Source organism: Sminthopsis crassicaudata, chromosome 4 (assembly GCF_048593235.1).
Source record: "Sminthopsis crassicaudata isolate SCR6 chromosome 4, ASM4859323v1, whole genome shotgun sequence".
Classification (NCBI taxonomy): domain Eukaryota; kingdom Metazoa; phylum Chordata; class Mammalia; order Dasyuromorphia; family Dasyuridae; genus Sminthopsis; species Sminthopsis crassicaudata.
In genome coordinates this window covers 131558233-131575082 of record NC_133620.1, presented here as the reverse complement: position 1 = coordinate 131575082, position 16850 = coordinate 131558233, and the positions used below count along the sequence as shown (strand labels likewise).

The 16850-nt window shown below is 35.6% G+C and overlaps 1 protein-coding gene across 1 annotated transcript in view; it reads right to left on the bottom strand.

Moving 5' to 3' along the window:
- Positions 1-7761: 7761 nt before the first annotated feature.
- LOC141565797 (solute carrier family 22 member 2-like) overlaps positions 7762-16850 on the bottom strand; it is a 38790-nt gene continuing 29701 nt past the window's right edge. Inside the window, exons 7-11 of the mRNA XM_074309386.1 lie at positions 15122-15336; positions 13194-13302; positions 12523-12635; positions 10073-10172; positions 7762-8071 (exon numbers count right to left, since the gene is read on the bottom strand). Of these exons, the coding sequence (XP_074165487.1) occupies positions 8005-8071; positions 10073-10172; positions 12523-12635; positions 13194-13302; positions 15122-15336 (604 nt within the window). The 3' untranslated portion in view covers positions 7762-8004. The remainder of the gene's footprint in view (positions 8072-10072; positions 10173-12522; positions 12636-13193; positions 13303-15121; positions 15337-16850) is intronic.

Sequence of the window (16850 nt, the reverse complement as noted above, 5' to 3'; positions counted from 1 at the left end):
GTTTTTTTCTTCATTCTTGAAGTAGATCACGATATCAGGGAGATGATTCCATGACATGCAAATGAATTGGATTTAAGTACAAAATAACCAGCCTCACTTTCTCCTTCAGAATCATCTGGATCCTTGGCAACATAGAGATCAGGAAGACAGGAGATGCAAGACAATGGCCTTTTAAAGATGAGGTCTTTAACATAGTAGGTACTTAATTAAGTTTCTTGAATTGTTGAATTGAATTAGCTCTTACCCCCAAACCATGTTTTCCAACATATTTTTCACTGTTCTTCCATATACTTACCATTGTATTGAAGTCAATTAACTATGAAAACAGTTCTTCTTGGTGATCTCCTCTTCTTCTCTGTACTCCCAACATGCACTTGTAGATCAGGTCTTCCAGCAAAGTCAATGCTCTATTTTAATGTATTCTAAAGTTTTGTGTTCCTAAAATTATACCTTATAAGCACCAAAGTACATTTCTTTTTAATCTGATTAGACAGAAGGCACAATAGCTCAATATTACTAAAATAGCAAGACATCTCCATGTTTTTCCCCGATCTACCTGAAATCAGTAGAATGGACACACATAGAGATTTTAAAAATGGAGAGTCCCATATGTAGGAAATATATGTAGATTTGCACCTCTGGCGTTGTAATGTCTTTTGGTTTCTTCAGACCTAAATGAGCAATGAATTATACACACTCCATTTCATCTCCTTAATAGCTTCTGAATAGATCACATCCTGTTTCATAACTTTTACAATTGAGCCACAAAGGATCTGAAACTCTAAAGAGTTTATACCCTCTCTAAGTAACCAAATTTTTCAAGGGACAAAAACCTTAAAAACTTATTCATTCAATAGATCTGATGTCCCTAATTATCTTCTTCTCATTATAAAAGTGTATATTGATTTAATTTGAAGTGTCTTATAGAGTCTTTTGAAGATTTTTAAAAGCATATTCTATAGCAGATCTTGTTGTATAAACCACAATTACTTTCATGGTGGCCTTGTAAAATTTTATCCTAAACAGTGCAATATGAAAGGATAAAATATTCCTTAAAATGACATATCTTGTTGATCTTTGGTGTACCATACAGCCAACTCTATCAGCTTTATTAGTTATATCCCCAAAGAGAGTCTGCAATGCATCCTTTCATTTAGCTATAACTTTCTTTTGTCTTCTAGTTTTATTTTTTAGAGAGAATGCCAAGATTTCATTATTATAGCTATCCTTGTTTTTGTTCACTAGTTTTTCAGTCATGTCTAACTTTGTGATCTCCTTTGGGGTTTTCTAGGCAAATATACTGGAATAGTTTGCCATGTCCTTATCCAGCTCATTTTACAGATGAGAAAATTGAGGCAAACAGAATTAAGTGACTTGCCCAGGATCATATAGCTCATAAGAGTCTAAGACCAGATTTTAACTCAGGGCTTCTTGATTCCAAGCCTGACACTCTAACCACTGTATTACCCCAAAGATTACTGCTATAAAAATTTTGTCATGTGTAGCAACTTTCTGTTATTGAGCTGAGTATGCTCAGTACTGGATCAAAGATTATTTAACTTTTCTCGCCTAATTGCAAATTGTTTTCTAGATTGGTTTGGTCTAAAAAATTCTACTCAGTGACTCTTCTCTGAGTATATTTTTATCTGTAGGTTATTGGCAGTATAACACTCTGCTATGCTAATTATTTTATTTAATCCTTGGGTGCTATAATGACATCATAAGGTCTACATAATTCCCTCTTTATTTGGCTTTAGGTAGTTTATTTTAAATGAAAAGTTATGAGTTTAGTCACAAGTGTTTTGAGTCCCAACTTAAGAAAATTCTTAACATTAAGCAGAAGTTGAACTTTCTGTCTAACTTTATATTTATATTTAATCTTTTGATAATCTTTGGATAGCTCTGTCCCAGTCCTGGAGTAAGGTAAACCCTCTCCCTGTCTTCAGACTCTTACTAGCTTTGTGACTCTGGACAAGTCACTTAACCCTTTTGCCTTGGTTTCCTCACCTGTTAAATCAGAGAAGAACAGAAGACCATTCTAGTATCTTTGCTAAGAAAACCTCAAATAGGGTCTCAAAGAGTCAGACACAACTGAAAAAACTAGTTAATCCTTGGTCTCTGTGACTGAGGCAAAATTCAATTTATTGGAAATCTTTGGGCAGGAAAACAACAGATTATATTATTATGTCTGTGTATAAACAGGTGACAGGTAGGAAGTTGGGAAAGGTGCTGTTTTTTCCATTTGTTTGGGTCTTTTGTTCTAAGATTCCTGCAAAATATTACCTCTCTTTATATCTCTTTTCTCTGTTACATTTCAGTCCTACATTTAGTTCTCAGAGGTGTGCTAGAGTTCCAATATGCTCTATACATTCTTTACTTCTACACCCTTATTGTTTCCATCTGGTTCTGGAATATCTCTTTCCAACTCTTCTACACAATAACTTTGATTCAAGGAGGTATACAGGTTCTTTTTATACTTGGTTGTGATTGAATCAATTGAATCAAAAGTAATCACAAATCAAACAAAGATAGTGTACCTTACTCATAAATAAAAAAGCTTATTTGTATCAAAATATTCAAAAGAGTGTTATTTATCATAATAAAAAATTGACTATGAATTATATGCCCAGTGACTGGAAAATAACTGAATAAATTGTGTGTTTTGAATATGATAGGCTATCATTGCCCAACAGTGAATGAAAAATAAGAATTCAAAGTAATATGGGAAGAATTAAGTAACATTATTTAGAATGGGGAAAATAGATACAAAATAATACAGACTCTACAATTCTATAAATAAATTAAATAGCAACAATGCTTATTCTAAGCAAGATGGACAAGCTTGATGCTAACTATATGTACCTTGTTAAGTTTAGAAAATTCAGTCTTCTTTTTTCTTAATTAAAGCTTTTTGTTTCCAAAACATATTTCAAAACATAGATAATTTTCAACATTCACCATTGCAAAACATTGTGTTCTATATTCTTTCTCCCTTTCTTTCTCCTCACCCCATCTATAGATGTCAAGTAATCTAATATATGTTAAACATGTGCAATTTTTCTATACATATTTCTACATTTATCATGTCGCACTAGAAAAATCAGATCAAAAAGAAAAAAAAATTGAGGAAGAAAACAAAATGCAAAGAAACAACAAAAAAGTGAAAATATTATGTGTGATCCACAGTCTCTCTCTAGATGCTGATGGCTCTCTTCATCACAAGACCATTGGAACTGGCCTGAATCACCTCACTATTGAAAAGAGCCATGTCCATCAGAATTGATTGTTGAATAATCTTGCTGTTACTGTGTACAATATTCTCTGGTTCTATTCACTTCACTCAGCATCAGTTCATATAAGTCTCTCCAGGCCTCTCTGAAATCCTCCTGCTGATCGTTTCTTATAAAACAATAACATTCCATAAACTATAACTTATTTGTTCATTTTCCAACTGATGGACATCAACTCAATTTCCAGTTTCTTGCAACTACAAAAAGGGCTGCTACAAAAGTTTTTGCACACTTGGGTCTTTTTTCCTTTTTTAAAAAATGACTCTTTGTGATTATAGACACTGCTGGATCAAAGGGTATACATAGTTTGATAACCCTATAGGCATAGTTCCAAATTGCTTTCCAGAATGGTTGGATCAGTTCACAGCTCCACCCACAATGTGTTAGTGTCCCAGTTTTCTCACATCTCCTCCAACATTCATCATTATCTTTTCCTGTCATCTTAGCTAATCTGAGAAGTATATAGTGGTATCTCAGAGTTGTCTTAATTTTCAGCCTTCCTTTGAAAAGAAAACAAAAGACTACCAAAGAATATAATTTACTACATAATCAATTACAATTTATCTTTTGTATTGCTTTGTTTTTCTGTTTTATAGTATCTGCATAGCACTTTAGGATATGCAAAGCATTTAATAAATATTATCTCATTTGATTCTCATAACAACTCTGGTATGTAGAGCTATTATTATCTCCATTTTAAAAATGAAGAGAGAGAGAAAGAAAACATGTATATGTACAGAGACAGAGACAGACAGAGGGAGGGAAAGAAAGAGAGAATAAGGAAGAAAGTGAAAGAACAAATAAATCTTACAGTGGCTGGATTTGGAGTCAGGAATCAGTCAAAAAGTATTTATGAAGCACCTACTATGTGTCAGGTAGTGTACTAAATGTAGGGAATACAAAAAAAGGGAAAATCATTTTTGTTCTCAAGGAGGTCATGGTGTGATGGGAGAGGCAAGATATATAAGCAATTGCAAATGATCTCAGAAGGAAGGCATTAAGATTAAGGAGGACTATGAAAGACTTCTTCTAGAAGGTGGAATTTCAGCTAGAACTTAAATGAATCCAGAGAGACTAGTGGACGGACACAGATGAGAAGGGAGAGAATTCCAGGCATAGGGGCAGCCAGGGGAAATGCATGCAGTTGGGAGACAGAATGTTGTGTGAGAAGATGATTATCATTTATTGTAGTATATCGGGACTAAAGTGTAGGAACATGGAAAGATGGAGTGAATTCAAATCTTACCTTACATCCTTATTAGCTTAGAGAACCCTGGACAGATTATTTAACTTCTCCCAGACTAAGTTTTATCATTTATAAAATGGAGAAAATAATAGCACCTACCTCACAAGGTTGTTGTGGGGGTTGAAGGTGGATAGCATGTATATATAATACTTTACAAACTTTAAATCACTATATAAATGAACAAATTTCTTTTCCTATTTTTATTTTTGCTCAGGGCTTGTGCATTCCTGGTCAAAACCAGAAAGAGATAGGAGGAAGTCTCCTGGAGTGCCAGCAAAATGTCCTGTTGAAGGAGACTTTTTAAAAGATAGACCAGAACATATGACTGGAGACAGAAGGAGTCATATAGATCTACAAAGAATTGTATCTATGCATTATTACATTATTAATAGAGCTGGAATCTGAACCCAGATTCAGTGCACCATTAGAAGGGGTTCAGTAAATAGGGCACTGGACTTGGAAGCAAGAAGCTTGAGTTTTAATGCCTCAGATTTACTCTCTAGGTGATTTTGAGCAAGCCATCTTCGTGCCTCAGTTTCTTCATTTCTAAAACGAAGGATTTGTACTCAGTGGTCCCTGAGACTCCCTTCTGCTCTAAATCTATCATCTATGAATGCTAGTAAATTTCTTAACTCCTTCTAAGTTATCAGAGAAATGATTGCCTAATAGGCTGGAGGAAGAACAAGACATGCCTTCAGGGCAGATGTAGATAGGCTTGGATTGCTTTCTCCTATCAGCCATGATGACATCTTTATTTGACTGCCAAACTTTATGGATAGACTAAAAAATACAATTACTACTCTTCAGGTCTTTTTTCTTCTTGTTGCTCTTTAAGATGTAAGAATAGCTTTCATTGCTATGGAACCTGGTGGGTGGTATGCCCTTACCTCTAGTAATTTTGTCCCATGAATTCATGGTCTTGTAGGCAAGCCTCTAGGTGGGTTGGTGCTCTGTTCTCTTTATATCTTTTTTCTTTTAGTAGAGACTTTGTGAGATCTCAAATGGTAACTAGTGTCTCTCTTCCTCATCTTCTCCCTTCTCCTCATACATTTTGGGCCATATTGACTATGGGAGCAATTGTAGCAGCGCCAGTTGAGGCAATGAAAGACTAGTGAAGGGGTGGATGGGAGGATTTGCCCTTAAAGAGAGAGCCCACCATAAAAAAAGAGCCCACTTAGCTAATAAATATCCCTGTTGCAAATATAATGGGGAAATATGAATGCTGACTTCTTAATTTACTGTAATCACTCTCTAAGCTTGGTTAGCATCTTCTTTTCTCTCTGGGAATAGGATAGCCTCTTCTATATCTTATTCACATTTATGCTTCATTTAATCCTCTACTCTATGCTACTTTAGACTAGAGTAAGAAATGGGATTGTTCCCTAAGATCTTGAAGTGGGAGCCTGGTTCTCCTGGTCTTCCTGACTTCAAGCCCACTACTTTATTCACTATACCAAGCTGCTCTTAGAATGGTCAAATGATGTCAAAATGATGTAGATGACAAATATCATTAGACCTGAGAGGAGTAAATGACTGTTAAGTAGATTTTCTGCCTATTTCTTAATAAAGAGCCTACATTTACTTTATTTATTTATGCACCTAGGTCTGATAGCATCTCACTGTGTTTGGCTGAATGAATAGAATTAAGGGGGTATCCTCCTTTGCCTTTTCCAGCATATATATTCCACAAGTGGTTGAGTGTTTGGATTGGATTAATCTGTTTTAGGCCTTGGTTTTTGTTAATCCCAGATTCTAGTCACAAGGGAACCACTCTTTGTCAAGCATACTTGCAAAAGATCAAACATACATCAGTGAGTAAATAACAATATCCAGGATGTTGCTGAACTTCCAGAATGCTCAGTGTCTTTAAGCCAGCTTTTGAAAGGTTTCTGGCTTCTTTTAATTAGTCTAGTGGGCGATCATTGCATGGAAAGCAAATTCAGCTTTATTTTCCTCTTCCCCTTTCAGAAATTCAGATGGAGACAGACTACTATGTCCAGTTTTTGCTTTCGTTTTTTACTATCTCAGTTATGAGATCATAAGTTCAGAGAATTCAAACTGAAAAGCTATTGAGAGCCCATGAAGTTCATCTCCATCAATTTAAAGATGAAGAAAATGGATAATAATAGTTTCTACCTTAAAGGGTTTGGTGAGGATAAAATATGATTTTTATTATTATTTTTGCTGAGGCAATTGGGGTTAAGTGACTTGCCCAGGGTCACACAGCTATGAAGTGTTAAGTGGCTCAATTGGAACTCAGGTCCACTGACTTCAGGGCTGGTGGATAGAGATCCACTGCACCACTTAGCTGCCCCACAATTATTTTTTTAAAAAGTGCTTAACACTGGTTTTGTTACATATACGTACATATATATATGCATATGTAGTAGACATAATAGACACTCTGCAAGAACTCTCTATTTAGCCCTGACCTTTTATACTGTCCATCCCTTGTACAAACAACTTGATTTTTTGAGACATAGAAAAAAAAGAATACTAGAATTGGCTCCAGAGGTCCTGGTTTAGAGATACAGCTCTGACATTTACTACAACAGTGTTCTCTATTCCAAAATGGCATCAATACCGTTTTCAGTCTTGGCTGAACTCAATGGCATTTTCATCTTAGTCTTGCAAGAAAGTATAGAAAACACACACACACACACACACATACACACACAAATGTGTCTTTGCAGTTTCTAGCAGCCAATAAAATCTATGTGTGTACCTTTAATGATGTCATCCTAAGAAAGTCCAGACTAAGTGTTGCAGACCCTTTCCAGATCTTTAAAGAAAGCATGTGTTAGCATTGGTACAGTATTGCTCAATTATAATCCAGTCCGAGGACAAAAGTTAATTACTAATTCTTCCTCAATATTGTTATTTTAAATTCTTCTTAACTACATAGTCAGCATTCAAATATGCCACAGAACATAAGTACAGTGTTTGGAAATTTTCTTATTCATTGTAATAGAAGGGCTCAGTCAAAAATATTTTCAGCCATTGTGGATAATCAGACATTGATTTTGATATTTTTCTTCAAACAGAAAAACATATTCTCTCTCTCTCTCTCTCTCTCTCTCTCTCTCTCTCTCTCTCTCTTTTTTTTTTTTTTTTTACAAACTATTGTGTTTTTTTTTCCCACTTCCCCCCATAACTTTAATTGTTTCCTGGGTACAAGTAACCATGGAGAAAGGAGTCAATTAAAGAAATACAAAGATGCAACAATTCCTATACAAAGTGATAATTATTATCCTGGAAATGCTGGGACCTGGAGAGAGCCAGAGAGATTTGACTCTAAGCTCTTGGTCCTCAGGACCAAAAACATTACAAGTTCTATTAAGCTATAAATCTAAGATTAGGAGGTATGAAAGGAAGCAAGATTGTATGGAGTTTTGTTGGGTGAATAATTCTGTTTCCAGGTTTTGGGTCTTAAAGGCAGGTCATAATTGGGAGTGATTTCCTTTCTTCTTAGTTATGTGTAACTTCTGGTTTCTGGACTTGGAGGTAAATGATTTTCTCTTTACTTTTTCTTTGTCTGTGGAGACAAAACAAAGTCGAGTGGGAAGAAAGAAATAATGTGGAGATTAGAGATCAAAGGAATGAATGAAAAGGGAGAATGATCCAAAATAAGAGTACAGTTAGATTGAATTCCACAATGGATTCTGAACTGCTATTCTCAAAAGAGAAATTCAAAGAAATTGATGAATAATAAACACAGGACACTTGCTATTCCTTTCTAATCTAGATTACAGAATTAACCCAAAGCCTCCTTACCCAGCCCTTTCATACTAAGGAAAATAGATGAGAGTTTATAAACTTCCCTTTAGATTAGATTGAGGTCACAGATATGTTCTACTGTCACTAGTTCTTCAAGTGAAACCCAAATAAAAGTGTCCCAAGGAGACGCCCTCTAATCCGAAAAGGGAGTAATTCGATTCAAATAAGCATTTAAAAACCTGCAACAGGGCCTGCTAATTTCTGTGTGTTTCTATTTTGGCAATTTCTTTTAGGTATGTCTTTATTTATGGTCATGTGATAATTGAGTTCTCATTTTGAAGCAGAAATTCCATGTAGTAAAACAAAAACTTCAGTATTATTTCTTAGGAAAAGTTATTATATATAATTTAAATAGGAGCCATTAAAATGAACTTGGTTAATATCTGTGCATCATAGTAGTCTGCTTGACTGGCGTGTGCATCCTAATAGACAAAAGATTCTTTAAAAATATTCATCATTCACAGATCATGTGTTAGAAAGAATTAATCAGTTGACTGAAATTCTCACCAAGAGAGATAAGAAAAACCTTATGACTTGGTTAGATTTCTAAGATTAGAATGATATTTTAGAGATTATCCAGTTTGGATCTCTCATTCTAAGCATAATGAAATACAGAGCCTAATTTAGCTTAGGTCATTCAGATAATAAGTGTCAAAGCTATAATTTGAAGCCACATCCTCTGGCTTTCTATCTAATATGTTTCCTACTGCATCATGCTGCCTCCTATGAAGCCTTTTGTGCTTGAGTTAGCATGACTGGTCCCAAAGTCAGGAATTCCAGGGTTCAAATCGTCTCTGACACACACTAGCTAATTCTCCTAGGTGACTTTCTAAGACTATAAATTACAAATAAACTAATTATCTGCATAGGTGGAAGTAGTCTCCCCATTGGGAGAACCCCACATTGATGAAATCAAAGGTTTAGATTCTCCCACTTCCCCCAATTGTGCTGATTCTTTTTTAAATCCTAGAAAATTTCTTTGTCAATTTATGTAGAATTAGTTTCATCATCATCATCCACTTCAGTGAGAGTGAGCCATTATATTAAGTACAGTTTTTGGCACTGGATAAGAAATAACTATCTTTTGGCATAGTTTACTCCCTATTAAATTTTTTTTAATTGGTTGATTTAGATTTCAGGGACTGGTTCAGGTCATTGCTGGCCCCCCATGGTTTGGGCTCACATTTTTTTTTATTAATAATATCTATGCACTGGATAGCAAATGAACCAGAAACAAAATTAAATTTAAAAAGAGAAATACAGAAAATTAATATGAATAAGAAAAATTGGTCAAGGGGGGAAGGAAACTTCCTTGGAATTAAAAAAAAATTCAAACTCAAAATAATATCTATCTATTGAGACCTAGATGCCTAATTTTTTCTTTTGAGAACTCAGCTATGAAAACTTCTATGAAAACTATGGAAATGTTTAAGCAGAGACTAGTTGACTTACAAACCTTCAGGAATTCCTAAATTGAATGGGAGGTCAAAGTTGGTGACTTTTAAAGCCCAACTCAGATTTTGTAATATTTTTCTTCTAGTTCAGGCTTTAGATTGTTCTATGCTTTTTTAAAAAAAAAAACTGTTTAAAATGGCTTAAAGAGCTAAAAACTGGAAAAAGCCTCACATTCTTGGAGTTAACCTGGCACATTTGGACCAAATACAAACAATAGAAATGTCTGAGGCACATTCCATTGCAAAACTTGCTAACAATGTTGGATTCGGGTTTCCCGTTTCCTTTAGGAGCCTTGGCACATTACCTCTGCATATTTTCAACTTCTTCAATGGTTTCAGGTAAGGCCATCCCTTTGGTCTCAGGTAGCATCACTACTAATACTCCAGCGATTAAGCCAATCACAGCTACAAGTTAAACATACACAGTCAGAATTCAAGCTACACATGTGCAGACCCATTAAGGACTAAAGAATGTGGTGTTCTATAATTAGAGCTAACTTGGTTTTTTTAAACCATTGTCCCACACTATTTACAGATTCTTTTACAACCACTAGTTACTCTATTTTCCTTCATAAATATGATACTGATACTAAAACTATGCACAATAAAAATTCCTTACAGGAAAAAGAAACTTTTGAAAACTGAATTAAAGGTCATCCTTAACCAGTCAGTCAGTCCATATTATTGAGAATTTTTGATGTTAGTAAATCACTGGTGGCAAAAATGATGAATTATCAAGTAAACAAGTCAGCAAGATGTATCAAACAAACACAGTCCAGTACTGTGTTAAAAGCTGAGGATATTAAGGGTAAAACAGTCTGTGATTTTATGGAGCTCATGTTCTAATGGAAGAAGACAACATATAAATAACTATATACATACAAGACACATACAGGGGAATTGGAGATAATCTCAAAGGAATAGCACTAACCTTGAGAGGGACTAGAAGCCTTTTTAAAAGGTGAGATTTTAGCTGAGGCTTAAATAAAGCCAGGAGGTAGAGTAAAGGACAAAGGGCATTCAGACATCAGGGAGAGCCAATGAGAAGAAAATTAGGAAATGGAATGGTTTGTACAAGGAACAGAAAAAAATAAACAATGTAATAGAAGAAGATTGGAAAGGTAGAAATGGGTCAGGTGGTGGAGAGATTTAAAAGCTAGGCAAAGACATTATATTTGATTCTGGAGCTAATAGAAAGCCAATGGAGTTGACTGAAATGGGCAGGGGAAAGCAGGCTATAAGCTCAAGCCTTTGCTTTAGGTAGATCATTTTGGCAACTGAGTGAAGGATGGACTAGAGTAGGGAGAGACTTGAGACAAGAAAATCAACCAAAAGACTATTATAATAGTCTATATGGAAGGTGATGGGGCCTATATTATGGTGATGGTTCACAAGTCATCAGTGTCCTTTGCCTTGGGACCCCTCTATTGGACAAAGTGGAGAGCTTTACCCCAAGGCTCCAGTTAAGGAAATTGGCCAAGTCAGTCATTTCTTCATTTCCCACCCACTTTCACTCTTTTGGAATTTTCTGTTGTATCCCCAAGCTGGGTACCTCCCCCTTCAATTTCCTAATTTTCTTTTGGGTATTGTCTTCTCCCAGTTACTTAACGATAGAGACTGATTTTTTTTCATATTTGCAATTACTTTTTCATATTGCATATCAGCACTTATTACAATGTCTGGTTAATAGCAATCGTTGAAATAAATGTTGATTCACTAGTATGGAAAAGTGAGGGGTCAAGGATGACACTCAGTTTGCAAACTTGAATGACTGGAAGATTGATGACTCCCTTAACAATAATAAGGCAGTAATGAAGAAGGGACAGTTTTTGAGGGGGAAAGAAAATAAGTTCTGTTTTAGACATGTTGGTATTAAGATGTCTACGTGATGTTCAGTTCAAAATATCTAATAGGTAATTGTGATGTGAGACTGGAAATCAGGAGAGAGCGTGGAGTATGGAAAAAATTAAATCCGAAAACGATCTGCTTTGAGATGATAATTGAAGAGGTTGATGAGATCCCCATATGACACAGTATGGAGAGAGAAGAGAAAGAGGATCCAGAATAGATCCTTGGGAATCCCTCTAATAAGTGGACATGATCTGCATGAAGATCCAGAGGAATCAGACAATAGCACTATTCTAAATGGTTATAAGCCAGGAATAATTTAAGGGGCAACATAGAAGAATGATAGAAAAGACTGTGTCTCTGTCATAATATTTAGTCTTCAAATCTATACTAATTCCAAATTCTGTACTAGGTTCTTTTAATTATAATATCCTTTTTTTTTTTACACTTTCCCATTTTGTTCTTGTTTCTCTCAAATTACATTATGTTCATTTTGCATTATTAGCAATAAAGACAGTAGGATTTCCAAAAGGCAAAAAAAATTGAAGGTTTTAGTATTTTAAACATGGTGAACAGTTAGTCCAAAAGTTCAGAGGTAGGAGATAGAACACAATGTATAAGGAACAGTAACTGAGCCCCTTTTGCTGGATTTTAGAGGGTAAGGAGGAAGACAATTTGCCTTTTAGCAGTTTTGATGAAATGATTGGTAAGGAAAGAAGACGAAGCTATTGACAAAAATAAAATTTCGAGGTCATTTGTAAATATCATTCTTATTTTCCCCATTTCTTTACTATTAGGAGATAATTGTATAGTCTTTATTCTCTGCTGGAATAAACAAGGTATTTAGAAAATACATTTTGGACAATTTTTTCCCCCCATTCTGCAAAGAACAAGATTTAAGTCTTACCAAAAACCACTAGGGGGAGTTCATGCCAGATATCAGTCAACCTGTAGACAAGGAACGGTGTCACAATTCCACCGATATCACACATTGAAGAGCAGACCATTACGCCAAGATTCCTAAAAATAGAAATGTTTAATAGTGTAAAATATGGTAGCTCAAAATCCTCGAACTACATCTGAAAACAACTCAGATTTTTCTTTTTCACTTTAGGCAACTGATAAAATTTTTTTCAAAGCTTAAGAAAAAAAATGATTGGTTTACTCTGTCATCTCATATGATAATTTTTACTCAGAATTTCAAGGGAAAAACAATGCAATTTTCTTTTTCAATGAAGGCTCAAATGCTTAAGCAACCTTAATTCTGAGAGGTCTCTGATCTATAGGACTTTTCAGTTCATTAGCTCTTCAAGCTGATCTTCCCTTTTGTAATTTGACATTCCTGAGGATTTTGAAGTCTTATCCCAAATATTCTTGATTTTCCTTCCATATTCTTTGTATTTTATCTGCAATTTGCATTTGTAAGTTGTACAAGTGTTGATCTTAGGACACTTTGCTCCTTATGACCTCGCTCAAACACAAGGGCTGTGCTGTTTTTCTGTGGTGGCCATTGCATCAATTAGCAAACATTTCTGGTCATTTCAATTACATTCTTCATGCTGAACAAATTTCACTTACCTGATAAATGTGGGATATAATTCAGCATTGACCAGGCAAACCATTTCATAGGCCATCGTAATCCCCATTCTGCCCAGGCATGCAACTGTAACTTTTAACCACATTAGATCTAGAGGAAAAAATTTCAAAATATGGATTGGAATGAGAAAAATATTTAAGCTTACCGTCAGGATACCATATAATCTTATAGATGGCATTTAATGACCAGATTGTCTATATTTCTGGAATCAGGTTTGGAATAATGTTAACTTTTCTAAATAACAGGCTTTCAGAAAATTCTCAATTCCATTTTGTTCTAATTTAATCCAAATCAACAAATATTAATAAACACCTTTCTATGTATAGAGAACTAAAGCAATGCTGGTTCCAGAGTAGATAACGAAGTTCTATTAATCCAGATTCCAACTTTTACAATCTAGTCAATATATGAATTCCTGTTAACCTAGTAACCTTATATCATGGTAGCTTTTCTTAGGAACTTCTTTTTTTTTTTTTTTTTTTTTTTTTCTTCTTAGGAACTTCTAAAAGCACTTCCTTATCTAGAGGACTTACTGACCCTTTGATGGCTCAGCAATAAATTGTTTTGTCTCAACTGATTCTTGGCCCCAAAAGCTGTCCCTAGAATGAACTGACTCAGACTCTTGGGAAGAAGGCAAACTATGGGGAGAGCCACACCTTTGTATGATTCATACACACATTTAGAAAAATTTTGGGCAGGTAGTGGCTGCCCAATAAACTTCCATATTGTTCAAATGGCCTTTCATTTTCTTTTCTTTTTTCTTTCTTCCATTTTTTTTTTATGTGTGAGTCAATTGGGGTTAAGTGACTCACCCAGAGTCACACAGCTATTAAGTGTGGGAGACTGGATTTGGACTCAAGTCCTCCTGACTTCCTGTTGGGTGATCTATCCATGTCACCATCCAGCTGCCCCCACCTTTCATTTTCTTAAACTCAGTCCTTTGGTATTCTACTTTGCATGTGATCATTACAAACTGTAAGCTACAAAAGGGTAAGAGAATGATTAATTCTATAGTTTCTCAGCAAATTTATCTTCTTTGAGGAAATATATAAAGAAGATCGAATTTACCATCAGAAGTCTTGAATTTGAGTTAGGGGTCTATCATTTACTACCTATGTGATCTTGATCAAACAACTCAATTATTGTGAGTTTCAGATTATTTAACTGTAAAATGAGGGAGTGAATGAGAAGACCTCTAAGGACCTTTTCAATTCTAAATCTACACTGCTTTAACTTTTTGTACCTCCTTAATCTCTTAACATTGCTTGCTCCTGCTGATTATAGCAATCTAGGGTTTATGTTCTTATCCTGAAAAGGATGCTATGGTATAGTTGGTGGAGCACTGGGCTTGGAATCAGGAAGATTCATCATCATGAGTTCAATCTGGTCTCAGACACCTGCTAGCTGTGTACCAGGGCAAGTCACTTTACCCATTTTGCTTCTGTTTCCTCATCTGAGGAAGTGTCAGTAAGTCCCCTAGATAGGGAAATGCTTTTAAAAATTCCTAAAAAAAGCTACCATCCTATAAGGTTATCAGATTAATTGGAAATTCACACTTAAGTTCCATGAAGGTTGGGATCCATTATTAAGCTGGAGAAGGAAATAGCAAACAACTCCAGTATCTTTGCCAAGGAAATGCCAGATGGGGTCACAAAGAATCAGACATGACTGAAAAACAACTGAACAAGTCTAATTCTTAATTTATACTATATATACCAATGTTGTTATTATTATTACTTCATTCTAATATTTTTCATTATTTTCTTCATTGTCATCATCATCATCATGCTTATTACTAATAAATGCTAGTTTTTTTCCCCAATGTTTACAACATCTGCATTGTGTCAGATTTCAAAGAACTGAACATAATGGCCTTCTTGGCAAACTAAAAAGTGTCTCTCAAATTCACCATTAGGAAGAAAAGCTGAGACGAGGCAGGCTGCCCCAGCCACTATATTTGCTGCAGCCCAAGGGTAGCGCCGACCAATGCGATCAATGCTGACGATAATGATGAAAGCAGCTGGGAACTCAACCAGAGCCGAATAGAAGAAATCCAAATAGATATTCCCACCGGCAAGTCCCATGTGCATGATGAGGCCCTGATAAAGCACAGAACTTGTGAACCTTAGCAAAGGAAAGAATCAGAAATAGGTTAAAAACTCTTTTTGATAAATTAACTGAAGATTATCTCTTCATTATTTCCTGATGGTCTAGGAAAAACAAAGAAAAAATTCTTTACTTAATGACACACACCTCTTGTACAGAAAAATGTTTAATTGAAATTAATACCATTCTTTTTCACTGGAAAAAAATATATATAGTAGAGAAGGAAAGTCTAGTTTTATCTTTCCCCCAATCCCACGATAAGTGCTTAAAACAGGTGTCTTTTGTATTTGAGGGTAATAAATTTTGTAGTAATAACAATAATTTTGGGCAGTTAGGTGGCACAGTGGATAAAGCACGAGGCTGTGAGGAAGACTTATTTTCCTGAGTTCAAATCTGGTCTCAGACACTTAGTGCCTGGGTAAATTACTTAATCCCATTTGCCTCAGTTTGCATATCTGTAAAATGAATCAGAGAAGTAGCAAAACTAACAAATTTTTTTTTGCAAAGTTGTTTTCTAGGCTCAATGCCTCAAATGATCTTAGAATTAAAGGAACACAATTGGAAAACACTTTGGGGATCATGTAGTATGACTCCTTCAATACGTAAGGAAGACCCAGGGAACTGAAGCTATTCACCCATAGCTAAGAAGTAGTAAAGCTGGGACTCAAAGACAAAACTTTCTCATTTCCTATTTTAACAGAGGTCTTAACCAATGGTCTATTGTCTTAAAGCAGACTTGGGGAGATTTGGAATAGTGAAGTCTTGAACGGAGAAAGGGCAATTTCCTTTATGTTACCTAGGTTGTTGTCAGGAGGGGACGTGAGATCTGGGGCAGAGCCCTTAGTCATTGCCCCGTGTTGGGATAAGGAAGGGGTCCTGATGTTTAGAGGTTCTTTATTTAGCACTCAGATGGCTAGTTAGTACAGTGGGCAGAACTCCAGGATTGGAGTCAGGAAGACTCCTGAATTCATGAATTCAAATTTGGCTTCAGATACTAGTGACTGATTGACTCAGTTTCCTTATCTGTAAAATGAGCTGGAGAAGTAAATGGCAAACCAGTCTAGTATCTTTGCCAAGAAAACCTCAAATAGGGTCATCACAAGTCAGACACAAGTGAAAAATGATTAGTCAATGATTCGGTCCTTGCTCTTTCAATTCCCAAAGTAACAGACTTGGAAATTAGCTGTGGTTCCTGAATTGCTGTTCACAGCCTTGGACTACAATTCATACTTCTGAGAGAACTGCTACCCGTAAAGGAGGAATATCAGACAAACCTCTCATGCATGAGAAAATAAAGAAAAAAAAGTACTGCAAGCAAGCTTTATTGAAGGGGAGATACTCACATGGTGCTTGGGTGATCAGGGAGGATGATGGACACAGGGCAGTCTTCTGGGGGTCCTGGAGGGAGTGAGGCATCCAATGTGGGGAAATTGGGGTGGTTTTATCTGGGTCATGCTCTCTATCCACTGTGCCACCTAGCTGCTGGGGTAGGGTCAAGGGAGAGGATCCATAGAATCAAATAAAGACAAGCC